The sequence below is a fragment of the Panthera pardus genome, unplaced genomic scaffold (genome assembly GCF_024362965.1).
Source record: "Panthera pardus isolate Hobbes unplaced genomic scaffold, ASM2436296v1 HiC_scaffold_10, whole genome shotgun sequence".
Lineage (NCBI taxonomy): Eukaryota > Metazoa > Chordata > Mammalia > Carnivora > Felidae > Panthera > Panthera pardus.
Window position 1 is genome coordinate 18,537,386 of NW_026526655.1, and position 13,574 is coordinate 18,550,959.

A 13,574-nucleotide genomic window follows, 5' to 3' on the forward strand; every position below is an offset into this window, starting at 1 on the left:
TCTTCCCCCTAAAGAGCAAGGATTCCGGAGTCCACTCTACGAAGCTATTAGATTGGTTCTCTATAGTTCCTACATCCTCCAACACCTCCCCATTTGCGCCCTTTTAATGAACAGGGGCTTCCTGTTCCAGGGCGTTCGCTGGAGCCAAATTGCTTAAGTTTGGATCCAGACTCCATCATTTACTAGGACTGTGGTCTTCAGGAAAGTTAGCCCACCTGTAAAATGGAGTTGCTATGTGTCTCAGGATTAGGAGGGGAAACTGAGTTAATAAATATAATAAACCGCTTGGAAGAGTGCCACGCACATATTCTGCTTTTGATTCGTACTATTTCTTCAGTGTTCCTTGGACTCAAAGCAGTTTTGATATGGGTATAGGTCTTGTTTGGGTCCCCAGTATAAACAAGTCACGGTTGAGCGAGCTAGTTGTGAATATGCGCACGGGACAGGACTTGTGGGGACACTGAGGTTGTAGGCAACATGGCAGAAAACGATCGTTCTGGTCCTCGATTTGTACTGACTAGGAAGACGAGGCATTTTCCTCCTGCGTACACTTTATTCACACATGCTAAATCTCACTGTACAGATCACTCTGTCAGGGAAGATGACTAAGGGCAAGTTAGGGCTGTTGGGGTAATCCTTGCTTCTGGCCTTGTTTTGCACCAAGGTAAATAAATAGCCAGGAACAAGTCTGAGGGCACAAGGGTGAGGGGTGAGGGGTGAGGGGTGAGGAAGGAACAGAGCAGTGTGGGAGGCAGCTCACAGCGAGGCAGGCAGGCAGGCAGCAGTTCTAGCCAATCAACACTTTATTTTTCCACTCAACACCTGCACAGATGTTACTGTCCACTTCCTGACCCTAGTAGGGGTCTCACCACACCAGGACCATTCACGGCCCAGAGAGCGGTCGCTTTATTCCTTCCTAGAGTAAGAGGACCCTTCATCCCAACAAGACGGAGCTCCTGCTCACTAATGCAGTGCTGGTGCACATGCTGTGGGATTCCCGCTCTCCTCCCTCATCACGAAAGGCTGGGATGATCTAGGGCGAGGGCGCGGTGCAGGTTATGTGGGCTATAGTGACGTTAAGTGCATAACCACCGGCCTGACCCACCACCCCAGGTTTAGTCTGTACCACCCAGACAGGAGCCTCCCTAAAGCTTAGCCACCACCTGCTGGGAAGGAGCCGGCAAAGAGCGGGGATGGAGCTGCTAAGGACAGGACACAGGCAGGATATAAAAAGCAGAGAGGAACACGGGACAGGAAAGACAAATGGTCAAGTGCCCAAACTAAACAACCAGTGGGACACGAGGACAGAGCAGCACAGGTCCCTGAGGATAGGAGGAAAAAGAAAGGGAACGACCACCAGGGCTGGAGGCATAGTGGAATGAGAGTAGAGATGAGGCAGGGAGGCAAGTGCAGGCTGTGGGAAGGACTTCCCTAGCCCTGTTCACATCCACTAACCCAAGTGTAAAATTATTTACAAACTTAAAACCAATCCCAGGCACGGGCACTGTTCCAGGCCTGGGACAGCAGGCAGGCAGGCAGGCAGGCAGAGGGTGGACTGGCTACCATCTGACAGCCAGCTCCCCCATGTACGACCCCTCCCTAGAGTAGGGAAAAGAGGAAACGGTGACGTCCCTGGCCAGGAAACCCTACTGTGCCTGCAACTCCTTCCCCTGTGGCTCATGGCTCTGCCACGGCCTGAGCCTCTTGGTCTGACTGTACCAGAGAGAGGGTGTCGGGCCCTAGGGATGGAGGGGGTGGAGCATCAGGGAGCTCTGAGGGTGTCTCTGGCCCCAACCCCAGCTCAGCATTCAGCTGCTCCAGCTCCCCCTGATCCAGCAATTCGAAGTCCTCAGTGGTAAGTGCCTCTTCTTCCTCAGGGACAGACAGGGGCTGGGGCAAGTCCTGGGGAGGAGGTGGGAGCACTGAGGGGGAGGGGACCGGGTCACTTTCGGCCAGGCAAAGTAGGGGTGACAGGGTGTTCGGTGGAGTGGGGAGGTCACCACTCACTGCCTCCGGGCTCAGTGTCTCCGCTGGTCCTCCAGGGGAGAGCTTCCCTCCATGTGTGGGAGAGCCTGCCCCGTTGAAGTGCGTGTTCACAAAGTGAAGAGGGGACGAGAGCCGAAGCAAGGTTTCCTTGGCTACCACATCTTCCTCCTCTTCTTCCGAGTCCAGGTCTTGCCTTGAGAGGGCCTGAGGAGGGCCCAGCAGGTCTTCAGGAGGGACTGGCTCCGTCTCCTCTCCCTCCCCCAGCTCCCGGCTCAGGGCTTCCTCTGGCTCACTTGGCAGGCTCTGCTGGTCCAAATCTATGCAGAAAACAAAGAGTCAGGAATGGGCGGATGGGCCTGCTGTTCTGAACTCTCACAACAGGCAGTCAATTCAAGGATGAGAACTCAGGACATGGAATACTGGACCAGGCCTTAGGCGTTAAGGTCTTTCAGAGCTTGAAGTCGAATTACAGGATCAGTTCCCAGAAAAAACATTTCTGGGGGTGATAGAGAACATGGCCAGCATCCACAACAGGGAACAGGAAGACTGGGAGGACAAAGAGCTTCTCATACCCTCTGAGACATCAGTTAGCTGTGGAGTTGTGGCCCGGGATACAGAGAAGCCACCACTCTCCAAGATAGAAGCCTCCTCGTCTGACAGCTCTGAGTCTGTTATGGCCAAGGCCAATGCGGTTTTCTTCACATCCACCTGCAGGAGAACCCAGATAACAGAACAGATGAGAAAATAAGAGAACCGATTTTTCAAAAGCACCCCCGCCCACTGCCTCCCACCCTCTTGAGAAGTAGCTGCTCTGAAGCAGATTCTCCTCCAGCCTCTACTTGGCATCCCATCTCCCTTGGACCTCACCACCGGGGAGAAGCCAGCCAGTTCTGCTTCGCTTTCACTCTCTGTCTCCGCCAGTGGCTCATCACCTCCAGGGGGTGCATTCTTCCCCTGCCGCTCTAGAGAAATAACAGCAGGGCAGTGACCAAGCAGAGACGGTGGTGGGGGACAAACGTGGTCAAGAGACTAGAGAGTATCTAAGTTCCAGGGCACTTCATGAGCCATAAACCGATGCCTTCCCCCATACCCCCCTCCTGGGCATGGGAGCCCCTTACTCTTCTTGTCGTGTTTGTGATGCAAGGCATCAGCTTCTGCCTTCATGCTGTAGTCCAGCTGCATGAGCAGGGGCTCGAGGCGAGTATACATCCTCTGGATCAGTTCATGATAAACCACCAGGGGCCACAACAGGATGCTCAGCACTGGAGGTTAGAGAGTCCACTCAGGGCTTCCTATGCCTATTTCCTGAGGGCCCTCATGCAACTGGTCCCTAAAGAGAAATTGCTGAAGGCTTTCTGGAGGCTGGACAAACCTTCTCCCTCCACATCTACCACTCTCCTGCCCAGATGACTCTTCCACCATCACTAACACTCCAGCATCCCCTGGAGATCTCCATAAACAGATCATCAAAAAAAAAAAAAAAAAAAAAGAAAAAAAAAAAGAGAGAGAGTGCACCATCCTCCCTTAGGGCTAGCCAGTCCCTTTGACCCAGTCCAAGGAAAGAGAAGGAACCAGCTTTGGGAAAGGCAGGGGTTAAAGTCTACTCACAGACAATGTAAGAAATCATAATCCCCGGAACGTAGTGTCCCAGCACAGCCAGTACAGCACAGCCAGAACAAACTCGAGCACAGAACTGCAGAGAAGAGAACAGGGTCTGAGAGGTATATGCCCCACTCATCTGGGCAAGAAATTGCTGTTCAGCTGGTGGAAGGAGGGGTATGCCTTCTGGGGATGCAGCGATCTAGTCTAGTCAAGAGAATGCCCAAGACAACCAATTCAGTAAGCTTACAATAGACATCATCAAATGCCTACAACTCAGACTGATATCCCTTAACAGGAAACAGTGTCAAAACATCACAAACTTACTCTCTGAAATGAGACTACTCCTGTACCAGGCTACTCGCTGCATGTGTTGCCTCAAAAAGGCACCCAACCCTCTTCCTTCAGTGTCCAGCCAGGGATTTCACGTTACTACTCCCCATTCCCCTACCTCTATTTCCCCACAGTGCGGGAAACTGTTATATGACATGAAAGAGGTTACCTGAGCTGGATTCTGCCTCTTGTACTGCAGCAGCTCCTGCAGGTGAATCTGGAAGGTGAGCCAGCTCTCAGCCAGGTATCTGCACAACTCGGGCACACTCAGCAGGTGCGGCCGGGCGCCTGACCCCGCACCCTCACTGGGGAGACATGACATGACCCCTGGAGGCCTCAGACACCAGCTTCCTAGGCACTCAAATCCCTCTGAGAATGCCAATGAGATCTTCAGTCTAAAAAACTGGACAACCCCACCTCCCAAAAGGAGGCTGTCCTCATCTTGGGAAGCAAAGCCCAGAGTTCCCAACCCTTTGCCCCCAAAGCATCAGGCACCCAAACACCTAAATAGGAACCCAGGACCGAACTTGTTGCCAGTCCATTTGCTATGCTGGGGTCTCTGCAGACCCTGCAGTGTCGCCCTGCACTGTGGGGACACTGGCACCAAAGCAAAACAGGGTTTGGGCATTTGTCTTCAAGAGCTGGCCTGCACTCACCTGTCAGAGTGGGGCTCCTCTGGGGATGATGCTATAGAGAGAGGTGGGGAACAAGTTATTGAGTGGTAGGGCTCTGGGAGACACTTCCCAGGGCAGAAACAGTTGCCCCTCCTCTGCATTCCCAGAGCACCTTCAGACACCAAGGTACGAAAAGTTACATTGTCATAATTGCTTCTATTTACACAACTGTCTCCCTCTTTAATCACTTTCTTTTTAAGATTTCTTTATTATTTCTAAGTAACCTCTACACTCAACCTGAAGCTTGATCTTACAACCCCGATATCAAGAATGCTCTGAGCCAGCCAGGTACCCCACACTTTAATTTTTTTTTAAATTAATTTATTTATTTTGAGAGAGAGAGCACACAAGATGCGTGCATGGGGGAGGGGCAGCAAAAGAGAGGGAGAGAGAGAAAGTCTCACGTAGCCTGACTTGGGGCCCGATCTCACTGCCCTCGGGATCATGACCCGAGCAGAAATCAAGAGTCAGACACTTAGCTGACTGAGACCCTCAGGTGCCCCTAAACTTCACTCTTTTCAAACACACCTTATTCGTGTTTACATCCCAAGTAGCTCACACACAGGTGACATCTAATTGCTCCAAAATACCCATTCAGTAAATACAGGCATAACAACAACAAAAACAGAACCTAATATTCCCATGATTCCTGTGCTATCTGAACCTCTACCACGAGCACAGAACAGGTATTAATTCATTTAGTCTTCAGTTGCTTACCGACTAAATTCTATCATTCTTGTTTTATAGAAGAGAAAACCGAGGGAAATAGAAATTGAGTGGCTCTTACAAGGTCACACGCACAGCAAACGGCAGAGCAAGCAATGGAACCCAGGCAATGTGGCTGTAGAGTCTGCACTCTTAACTACTACGCTCACAGTAACACTAATTTTAAGGTGGTGCCTGGGACCCGGGGGCCTGCTGTACATTTGCCCTCACCATTCAACCCACCCAGCGGGCTCAGGCACAAAGCAAGTGCACAACGGGGCTTACTGAATGAATACTCACCTGCGATGTCAGGGAATAAGCGAGGCTGCCAGAGATCCAGCAGAAAATAGGCCAAAAGTGAGACGCTGAGTAGGAAGAAGGGCCGGAGGGACGACGAAGAGAGCAACCTTAGGGAGAGACAGGCACCTCAGCGATGAGTGGGTGAGAGGCCCCCGCATCCATCGCGAAAGGCGGAAAAGCGCCCACTGATGGGGGAACCGGAACCTCCAGGCCTACCATGAGACCCGAGACAGAGGTATGGGACAACCCCGACCGACAACAGACGGGGGAAGGGGGCCACTCCCCCGAGGCAAGTGTCAACCCCAGGAACGGGAAAGGTGCTCCCGGCCCCTCCCGCCCCCGCCCGCCCGCGCAGCCCGGCCCCGCCCCCTCCTCCGTGGCCGTTACCAGAAGAGGCCGTTGAGTGCGGCCGCCGTGACCAGGCTGTGCAGCGGTTTCTCCCACACCAGCAGCCGCTGCGCTGCCGCCAGCACTGCCTCCCAGCCGCGGAGCCGCAGCCACAGCGTCGTGGCCAGGCGTCCCACCGCCTCGGCCGTGGCCGCCTCCTCCTCCGCCTCGCCGGTGGCCTCCCCCATGCCTAGGCTCAGACCCAGGCCCAGGCCGAGGCTCAGGCCTGCCCCCGAGCCCCCACCCGCGCCGGTGTTACCGCCGCCGCCGCTCGCCATAGCCCCGTCGCAGCCGCCGCCCGAGCCCGCGAGGAGCCAGGGCTGCGCGGCCGCCGCCGGGGGCGCGTCAGGCGGAAGGGGGCGCACGCCGCGGAGAGCGCAGCCGAGGCCGCCCAGGGGCCGTCACGTGACGGAGGAAAGACGAGCCCGTCACGTGACGCACCCCAACCGCCGGGATAGGGCGGCCCGCGCCTGCGCACAGGCGGCTGCCAGGGCTCCTATGCTGCGCAGGTTCGTATTGTGGTTGCTGGAGTCGTGATCTCGGGTCGTGACTGTGCGCTGTCCGGCTCCACGGGACCGAAGGACTGTGTATCCGTGTCTTCGCACTCCAGCCGTCTTCCTCTGCCTGTGTAGGCAGGGCGGCTAGGGAGACCCGTGCTGGCCCGGTTTTCCCAGTGTGATGCGGGCCGAAGGGGCAGGAAGTGGGCTGCCAAATGCCCAGTGTCCGGAGTAGGATCTGCTTCAGCACGGGAAGGGCGGCGGCTGTCCCATTAGTCAGTCCTTGACTTACTGGTCCTCCCAGTTCCCTCCTCTCGGGGATAAACAAACACCAGCGCGTGACTCGACTGACTCGAAAACAGCTTCACTTACTCAGTAAAGTTGTTTCCTCCCCAAACGTAAACTTTACTGCCGGCACGTATCGGAGCTTTTTCCATTCCCTTGCTCAAACGGGAGATTGGGGTCGCGGGTTTAAAAATAGAATCCTGTTTAGCTGTTGACTCTTGGGGGGGGGGGATTAATTCCATTTACTGAGGCTTACAGCGTACTAGGCGCTTTGTATTTCTTTGTGACCATTTAATTTCTGCAGTGACCCTACAAAATACGTAATTAGGTTTAGAGTTCAAGCTACCGAAAGTAAGGTATACAGCAAAAAGTAAGTTTCCCTGCCACGTTTCCACAGTGTACCCACTGTTGTTTCTTCTGCGTTTTTTCCGACGCATTTTATACATGTATATTGTTCTATGTGCGTATCTTTTAAAAACATATTTGGGAGCGACTCGTCCTGCATCTTTGTTCTACTCATATTAACATCCACATTGATACGAAAAGGTCAGCCGGGCTCGTTCATCTTCAGTGTGGCGTGGTCCCCGGGGAATTGTCCCCATTACCCACCCAGACAAGGGCACGCTGGGGCTTAGTTCTGGGACTCGCCCGGGCTCAGGGCGACCAGGATTGCGAGCTTGGCTCCTCCGTGGCTGTTGGGGCTGGCGGCTGGGCCCCTCGGGCGGCAGGAAGTGCCGCGCGCTGACTCGCCGGCGACACCCCTGCGGCTACTAAACGCGGGACAGAGGCACAACACGCGCTTCGCAGCCGGGTCTCCTCTCCACTGGGTGAGGTGAGCGCCCTGGCCTCCGAGGCCCACACCCGGAGCCCGGATCGCGGAGCCCGGAGCCCGGAGCCCCGAGCCCCGCCCGGGGCGGAACAGGAAGAGGCGCCCGCCAACCCGGCCCCGCCTGCTGCCGCCGGCGCGAGGACAGGGGGCTGCGCTGGCGAAGGCGGCCGTCCGCGCGGGGGAGGACGGTGCTCAGGCGAGGGCTCCGCGGCTCCCTTACCATTCGCTCCCTTCCACTTTCTCAGGGCGGCAGGTGGCGGCGCGATGGACTTGGCCGGGCTCCTGCTGGACGAAGAAGGCACCTTCTCCCTCACGGGCTTCCAGGACTTCTCGGTGAGAGCGCGGCCCGCCCCCTCCCTGGCCTTCCTGTGCTTGAGCTCGGGATCCCCGGCGCTCCTCTCGCGGCCCGGGCGGCGCCGCGAACTCGCCTGACGGCTTGGTGCGGAAGCCGGGCGGCAGCCACTCGATCTTTGACTACTCGAGGCCCCGGCTCCTTGGGCCCTGAGGGAGAGTCGCGGGGTAGGGGACTGGAGGTAGGGGTGGCCGCCCGGGACCTTCTCCGAGAACCTCTGCTGGGGAGTAGTCAGTGGTGGAGGATTCCTCCTCCGCCCCCACCCCCACCCCCACCCCCACCCCCACGCTCAGTGTAGATAAACTACCATTGGCAAATAATCTAGAGAACGGGGCTGGGTGGGGCATGGGTCCCACCAGCAGTGAGGTGAACCTGCCGCCCCGCACCCCACTCCCAGCCTGGAGCCAGGATCTCCATCGTAGCCTTCCCTGCCTTTCACCCTCCACCACCTGCCGTTTCAGTTCCTCCCTGGACACCAGAAGCTCAGCGCCCGGATCCGAAGGAGACTCTACTATGGCTGGGACTGGGAAGCTGACTGCAGCTTGGAGGAACTCTCCAGCCCCGTGGCAGGTTAGTGTTTTGTACCTGGGCAAGTAAGAAGCATGAAAATGGGGTTGTCAGCAGTCACCAAAATAACTCGGTGTACCCCATGAGCTACACCGTCTTTTCATAGCTAACTTATCGACGTCTGGTGTAAGGACTGGGTTTCCATTCCACATTTTTGTAGCCTGAGTGAGTAAAAAAACATTGCTATCTTACAGATCTGTGCCACTCTTTTTTTTTTAAGTTATTTATTTTGAGGGGGGGTGTTAGAGTGCGTGTGTGTAGGCCGGGGGTAAGACAGCGACAGAGAGAGAGAGAGAGAGAGAGAGAGAGAGAGAGAGAGAATTCCAAGCAGGCTCCTCGCTGTCAGCTCAGAACCTGACAGGGGGCTCCACCTCACTAACTGTAAGATCATGAGCCTGAGCTAAACTCAAGAGTCTGGATGCTTAACTGAGCCACCCAGGCGCCCCCACTGTTGATTTGTATACGAGAAACACATCATATGTATCCCAAATTCACAAGGCACGTTTATTTTCTCAAATGAGCAAGGTGAAAGACAAATCTAGATAATTTCGGGTGACAGGGAAATAAGCCTTCCTGTTGAAAGGAGCTGAAATCCAAATGTAGAATGGGTTTTTTTGTCTCAACGTGGGAGAATTTGATACATTTTGTGACTGTGGTTCTGTCCCCAAGGCTTCAGATAATACAGATCTGGGTCTTCTGCTGATAGCACTGGGGATGGGGGTGCATGGGGGAGTTGGGGGTGGTGGTGGCAAGGGAGGAGTTGTTTGCTTACTCTGCCTTCCCTTTGCCTTCTGCAGACATTGCTGTGGAACTGCTCCAGAAGGCAGCCCCCAGCCCTATTCGCCGGCTCCAGAAGAAATACGTAGCTCATGTGTCCCGGTGAGCTTGGAATTGAGGGGGACAGGGCGGTAGTATTTGGGCCCTAGAGAAAGGGGGAAATGGTTGTCTCTAAAGAGAAGGTATAAAGACACAGGGATGAGCATCATAAGAGTTATAAGTGCTGAAAGACCCTGGGGGTTAATTACTGATCCTTCCTGCCCCCCAGGGAGGCGTGCATCTCCCCGTGTGCTATGATGCTCGCTCTGGTGTACATTGAACGGCTCCGCCATCGAAACCCAGACTACCTACAGCACGTGTCGTCCTCTGACTTGTTCCTGATCTCCATGGTAAGACGCCCCCTCCCCTTCTGGGTCCTGGTGACCCAGGAGCCGGGTGTGAGCGCTTCTGATACCACCTCTGGCTGCCCTGCAGATGGTGGCCAGTAAGTACCTCTATGATGAAGGGGAGGAGGAGGAGGTCTTCAATGATGAATGGGGAGCTGCAGGGGGTGTGGCCGTGCCCACTCTCAATGCCCTGGAGAGGGGCTTCCTGAATGCCATGGTGAGTAGCTGTTCTATTTCTCACTTTGTTTCTTTGACCGCTTGTCATGTTCCCTTCATCCTTTGCTTTTCTCAGTCAGCATTCTGTAGTTTCTTTTTGCCTCTTCTCCTCGTGTCTTTCCTTATTAGTGTCTTCCCTTCCCAGCCTTTCTGGACCAACCACAGCCTTTGGAGGTTCCTGGCATGGTGAGGCCAGAAATGGAACCCCCCCCCCCGCCCCCCCCCCGCCCCACACCATTCCCTAATTCCTTCAAGCCCAACATGTTACACTCTGAGTCAGAGCTTATCTCACTGGGTTCTGATTATTTGCTTCCAGAGTTTCTCTGCCTCATGACTGTGAGCTCCCTATGAGTGTGGACCGTTCTTAGGATTATTTTCTTTCTTTGCCCTTAACTGAGGGTATAATGTGAAACCAGATAATGTGGTATCAAATGAGTTAATATATAAAAGCTCCTGGAACAGTATCTGGCACGTAGTAAGTGCCAAGAAAAGTGTCTGCCGTAGTGGCGGTTGTAGCTGCTGCCGTGGTCTTGGTTGGTTATTAAATGGCTGTGGCTCCTATCTGAACTTGGCCTGGTGCCCTTCTCTTCTTACCCATAGGATTGGCGTCTTTACACTGACCCTCGGGAGATCTTTGAGGTGCTGAGCTGGCTGGAGAGCTGGTAGGTTCTAGGAGTTGGGAAGAGGGGCTTATGGAATTTGGGGGCTTAGATCTAAACCGTTAGGGTTAGGGTGTAACTGGGGGGAGGGAGGAGACGACAAGGCGAATCTCCCAAGGTAATTGTTCCTAAACCTATCTGCCCTCTTTGTAATCTTCTTTGGAAGGGTGGTAGAACCTTATTTAAAACACAGATCTTGGGCTCGCTCTCCGTTTCTGGACCAACAGGTAGTTTAGGAACCTGTGTGTATAACAGGTTCCCCAGTGTGGGTCCCCAGGGGAGTGAGGGTGCCACTGGGCCAGCAGCAGGAGTGTTGAAGGTGTCCTCTGTCTCTCTCCCCTTCCAACAGCGTGGCTGAGCAGCAGGGACGGCGGCGGGGCTGGTACACCTACACAGACCTGTGTGTGCTGCTGGAGCAGCCGGCCTGGCAGTTGGCCCTGGGCTCCCTCTGCCAGCGGCTGGCAAAGGTGAGGAGGGTTGGGAAAGATAGGGGCCTTAACTGGGCTGGTGTGTAAGGTGGGGTGAGCAAATGCTGCGAGTCTCAGGAGATGGGGTTTGAGAGTAGATGGCGACAGAGAGCTCTGACTTGAGCACAAGTTTCCAGACAAGGGATGGATGTGTTGAAGGCAGTCAGAAGCAGGTTTTGGGGGAAGGGTATTTGGGCACTGACTTTTCTTATCTTCGCTCCCGCAGCTGTCTTGCCTGTTAGCTATGGCATATGTGAGCAGTGTGGCCTTGGCTGTGGCGTCACTGGCTGTAATTCACCAGTCCTTGGGGCTGCCCTGCAGCCCCTCGCCCGGCCCCCCGGACCTTGGACTGGCCTCCAGGTGCCTCTTGGAACCCTGCATACCTTCTCCCGTGCCACAGTGCCTGCCATGTCCTGTTAACGTCTCCAGCTGCCTGGATGGTGACACAGGGCTGCGTTCACTCTGGGGCAGTCTTCTGGCTTCACTGACTCCTCCACCATTGCCTCCCCCAGACCCTCCTGCCCCTCCCACTCTTTTCCATAACTGTCCCCTTTGCCAGAAGCTCCAGAGAGACTCCCCAAGCTGCCACGCCTGCCATCACTCCAACCATACTGTCTCCACTGGGTCTCCCAGCCCTGGGTACCACTCCCGTGGCCTGGCTCCACCCTGGCTCTGGAGTCCAATGCCCCCCCTGCTCCCCCCGCCCCAGCAGTGTTCCCTTTTCAGTGTCATGGAGCTAGCCCGTCTCAAGTCTTTCATTTTCCCGGGCTAGGCAGGCATTCAACAAATGCATTAAGAGGATTTGGGAATCCCTGAGAACCTAGAGGGGGAAAGCTTGATTTAGATCCTCTCTACCTCTCTGGGTCCTTGGCTGGTCCCCGTCCTCCTAGGTAATGGAGCTTAAGGGGTTGTGGGGTAGAAGGACTGAAGGTCACTCACTCTCCTAGACCTCAGTGGCTGGCTGCTTGGCCAGAGCAGCGATGGTACCAGGGAAAGCTCCAGCTTGGTGACCAGGGCCACATCACAGCCAGACAGAGGAGAAGCCCCTGTCTCTCCACCTCCCTGGGTTCTAGACTTTTGCTTTTGAGTTCCCTATGATGGAAGGGGAAAAATGGGGTGAGGGAGGGAGGAAATGTTGATTGGGGGCCTGAGTGATGTCCCTGAAGCAGGAGAGCGAGGGACTGATAGGGCCAAGGTGGGATCTGCCGAGGGAAGGCGGGGTCAGGTGGGAAACCCTCTCCACACCCCATCCCTTGGGTGTAGCCTAAAGGAGCCAGGGACTGCTGCCGCCTTCAGCCCTGCCCTTTCCAACCTCTTCTTAGTACCCTGCTCCTGGGCTTCCCTCTCTTCCAGTTCTTCTCCTGGGTGTTCTCTTCACAGGCCTCTCTGGCCACTGCTTTGTATTTGGGTTTTTCACGCTTTTGTAGAACTGAGGTTTCAATAAACAGTTTCAGTTGCATGGCTGGGATTCTTTCTTCCGCGGCAGCCCTTGAAGAATTTCCTCCCCATATCTAGATTCTAAGCTTTTCTACTTCCTGAGCCCATCATCTGGCAACTCATTTGCTCTGAGCCCCATTTTAGAACTTCCCTGTTGTTTGATGGTTACAGGATTCCATCTCAAACTTACACTCATCCCTGCTCCCAGCACTCAGGGGCCTGTAGCACTGCTTTGACTTGGGTGCTCTGGGTCACAGATGGTGACTCTATCATGCCTGAGGTTGGCCCTGTCACAAGTTCTGGGTGAGCTCCATCCTTGTGGATCCCGAGAAGCCAGGGCGAGTGTCCTGACTTCCAGTCTGGTCTGACACATGGTGGTAGTTGGTGTTAAGTCTAAAGCTGGGTTATCACTGGAAGAAAGTGAACTGTTCTGGCACCTGGACTGAGAGTATTTGGGTGGGACTCCTTCTTAAGAGGATCCACAACACAGGTAGTACTGTCCCCTAGGGGGCAGTCTGGAAACTTATGGGGCATTTTTTGATTGCAGCAAAAAATTGAAGGGATGATACTGGCATTTAGCTGGTGTGGTCCAGATGCTAGGCATCCTGGAATGCTTGAGACCCCTCCCTTATGAAGAGTTCCCAAGATAACTTTCGAATGCCCTGCTGGACATCATGTATACGAAAAGCCTGTTTATCTGAGCATAGAACTATTTTTAACATGTAAACACGAAATCGTTTTCCTACATTTTGGAAAAGACTCAAAGTTTGCCAGGAACGTACCTACGTGTAAATTAAAACTGGACTTTGCTTTGTTCTGCACTTGGCCAAGAACTTGTTCACTACTTTGGAACATCAGGTCACCAATGGCAACACTGCTTGTGATACATGAGTCGCCAGGAAAGCACTAGTATCCGTTGATGTTGTAGTTACCACATCCATGGTTATTCTCTATATGGGGTAGGCAGTGGATGACATTGTCTTCTCCTTTAGTTGGGCCCAAGTTTCACATATGAAATACTTTATTTATTTATTTATTTATTTATTTATTTATTTATTTATATGTTTATTCATTTTTTTACATTTTTTTTTAATGTTTATTTATTTGTGAGACAGAGA

The 13,574-nt window shown here is 54.1% G+C and overlaps 2 protein-coding genes across 7 annotated transcripts; one reads left to right on the forward strand and one right to left on the reverse strand.

Annotated features, from left to right (window-relative positions):
- Positions 1 to 533: 533 nt before the first annotated feature.
- On the reverse strand, positions 534 to 6,390 carry RETREG2 (reticulophagy regulator family member 2). 2 transcript variants are annotated; one of them, XM_019445908.2, is made up of 9 exons: positions 5,985 to 6,390; positions 5,598 to 5,704; positions 4,575 to 4,605; positions 4,088 to 4,223; positions 3,595 to 3,679; positions 3,105 to 3,248; positions 2,857 to 2,948; positions 2,559 to 2,694; positions 534 to 2,303 (listed from the first exon to the last, which is right to left on the reverse strand). In XM_019445908.2, the coding sequence occupies exons 1-9, from the start codon at positions 6,260 to 6,262 to the stop codon at positions 1,678 to 1,680; spliced, it is 1,635 nt and encodes a 544-aa protein (XP_019301453.2). In that variant the 5' UTR covers positions 6,263 to 6,390; the 3' UTR covers positions 534 to 1,677. The 2 variants fall into 2 exon arrangements, with proteins under 2 accessions (XP_019301453.2, XP_019301452.2); XM_019445907.2 differs by having other exon boundaries at positions 2,854 to 2,948.
- Positions 6,391 to 6,474: 84 nt separating this feature from the next.
- CNPPD1 (cyclin Pas1/PHO80 domain containing 1) lies at positions 6,475 to 12,478 on the forward strand. Of its 5 annotated transcripts, none has more exons than XM_019445909.2 (9): positions 6,475 to 6,493; positions 7,841 to 7,928; positions 8,409 to 8,517; positions 9,312 to 9,393; positions 9,560 to 9,680; positions 9,766 to 9,894; positions 10,494 to 10,555; positions 10,902 to 11,019; positions 11,246 to 12,478. In XM_019445909.2, the coding sequence occupies exons 1-9, from the start codon at positions 6,483 to 6,485 to the stop codon at positions 11,789 to 11,791; spliced, it is 1,266 nt and encodes a 421-aa protein (XP_019301454.1). In that variant the 5' UTR covers positions 6,475 to 6,482; the 3' UTR covers positions 11,792 to 12,478. The 5 variants fall into 5 exon arrangements, with proteins under 5 accessions (XP_019301454.1, XP_019301455.1, XP_019301457.1 ...); XM_019445910.2 differs by lacking the exon at positions 6,475 to 6,493 and adding an exon at positions 6,508 to 6,895; XM_019445912.2 differs by lacking the exon at positions 6,475 to 6,493 and adding an exon at positions 6,508 to 6,856.
- The last annotated feature ends 1,096 nt before the right edge of the window (positions 12,479 to 13,574 follow it).

Bases quoted from the DNA above. Each gene is read 5' to 3' on its own strand.
- RETREG2 (XM_019445907.2), bottom strand. From the start codon at position 6,262: ATGGCGAGCGGCGGCGGCGGTAACACCGGCGCGGGTGGGGGCTCGGGG. The intron at 3,680-4,087 runs GTAACCTCTTTC...TCTTCTCTGCAG, and splicing joins AGAGGCAGAATCCAGCTCAG to TTCTGTGCTCGAGTTTGTTC. The intron at 2,695-2,853 runs GTGAGGTCCAAG...GTTCTCCTGCAG, and splicing joins TGGCTGGCTTCTCCCCGGTG to GTGGATGTGAAGAAAACCGC.
- CNPPD1 (XM_019445909.2), top strand. The intron at 7,929-8,408 runs GTGAGAGCGCGG...CTGCCGTTTCAG, and splicing joins CGGGCTTCCAGGACTTCTCG to TTCCTCCCTGGACACCAGAA. The intron at 9,681-9,765 runs GTAAGACGCCCC...GCTGCCCTGCAG, and splicing joins ACTTGTTCCTGATCTCCATG to ATGGTGGCCAGTAAGTACCT.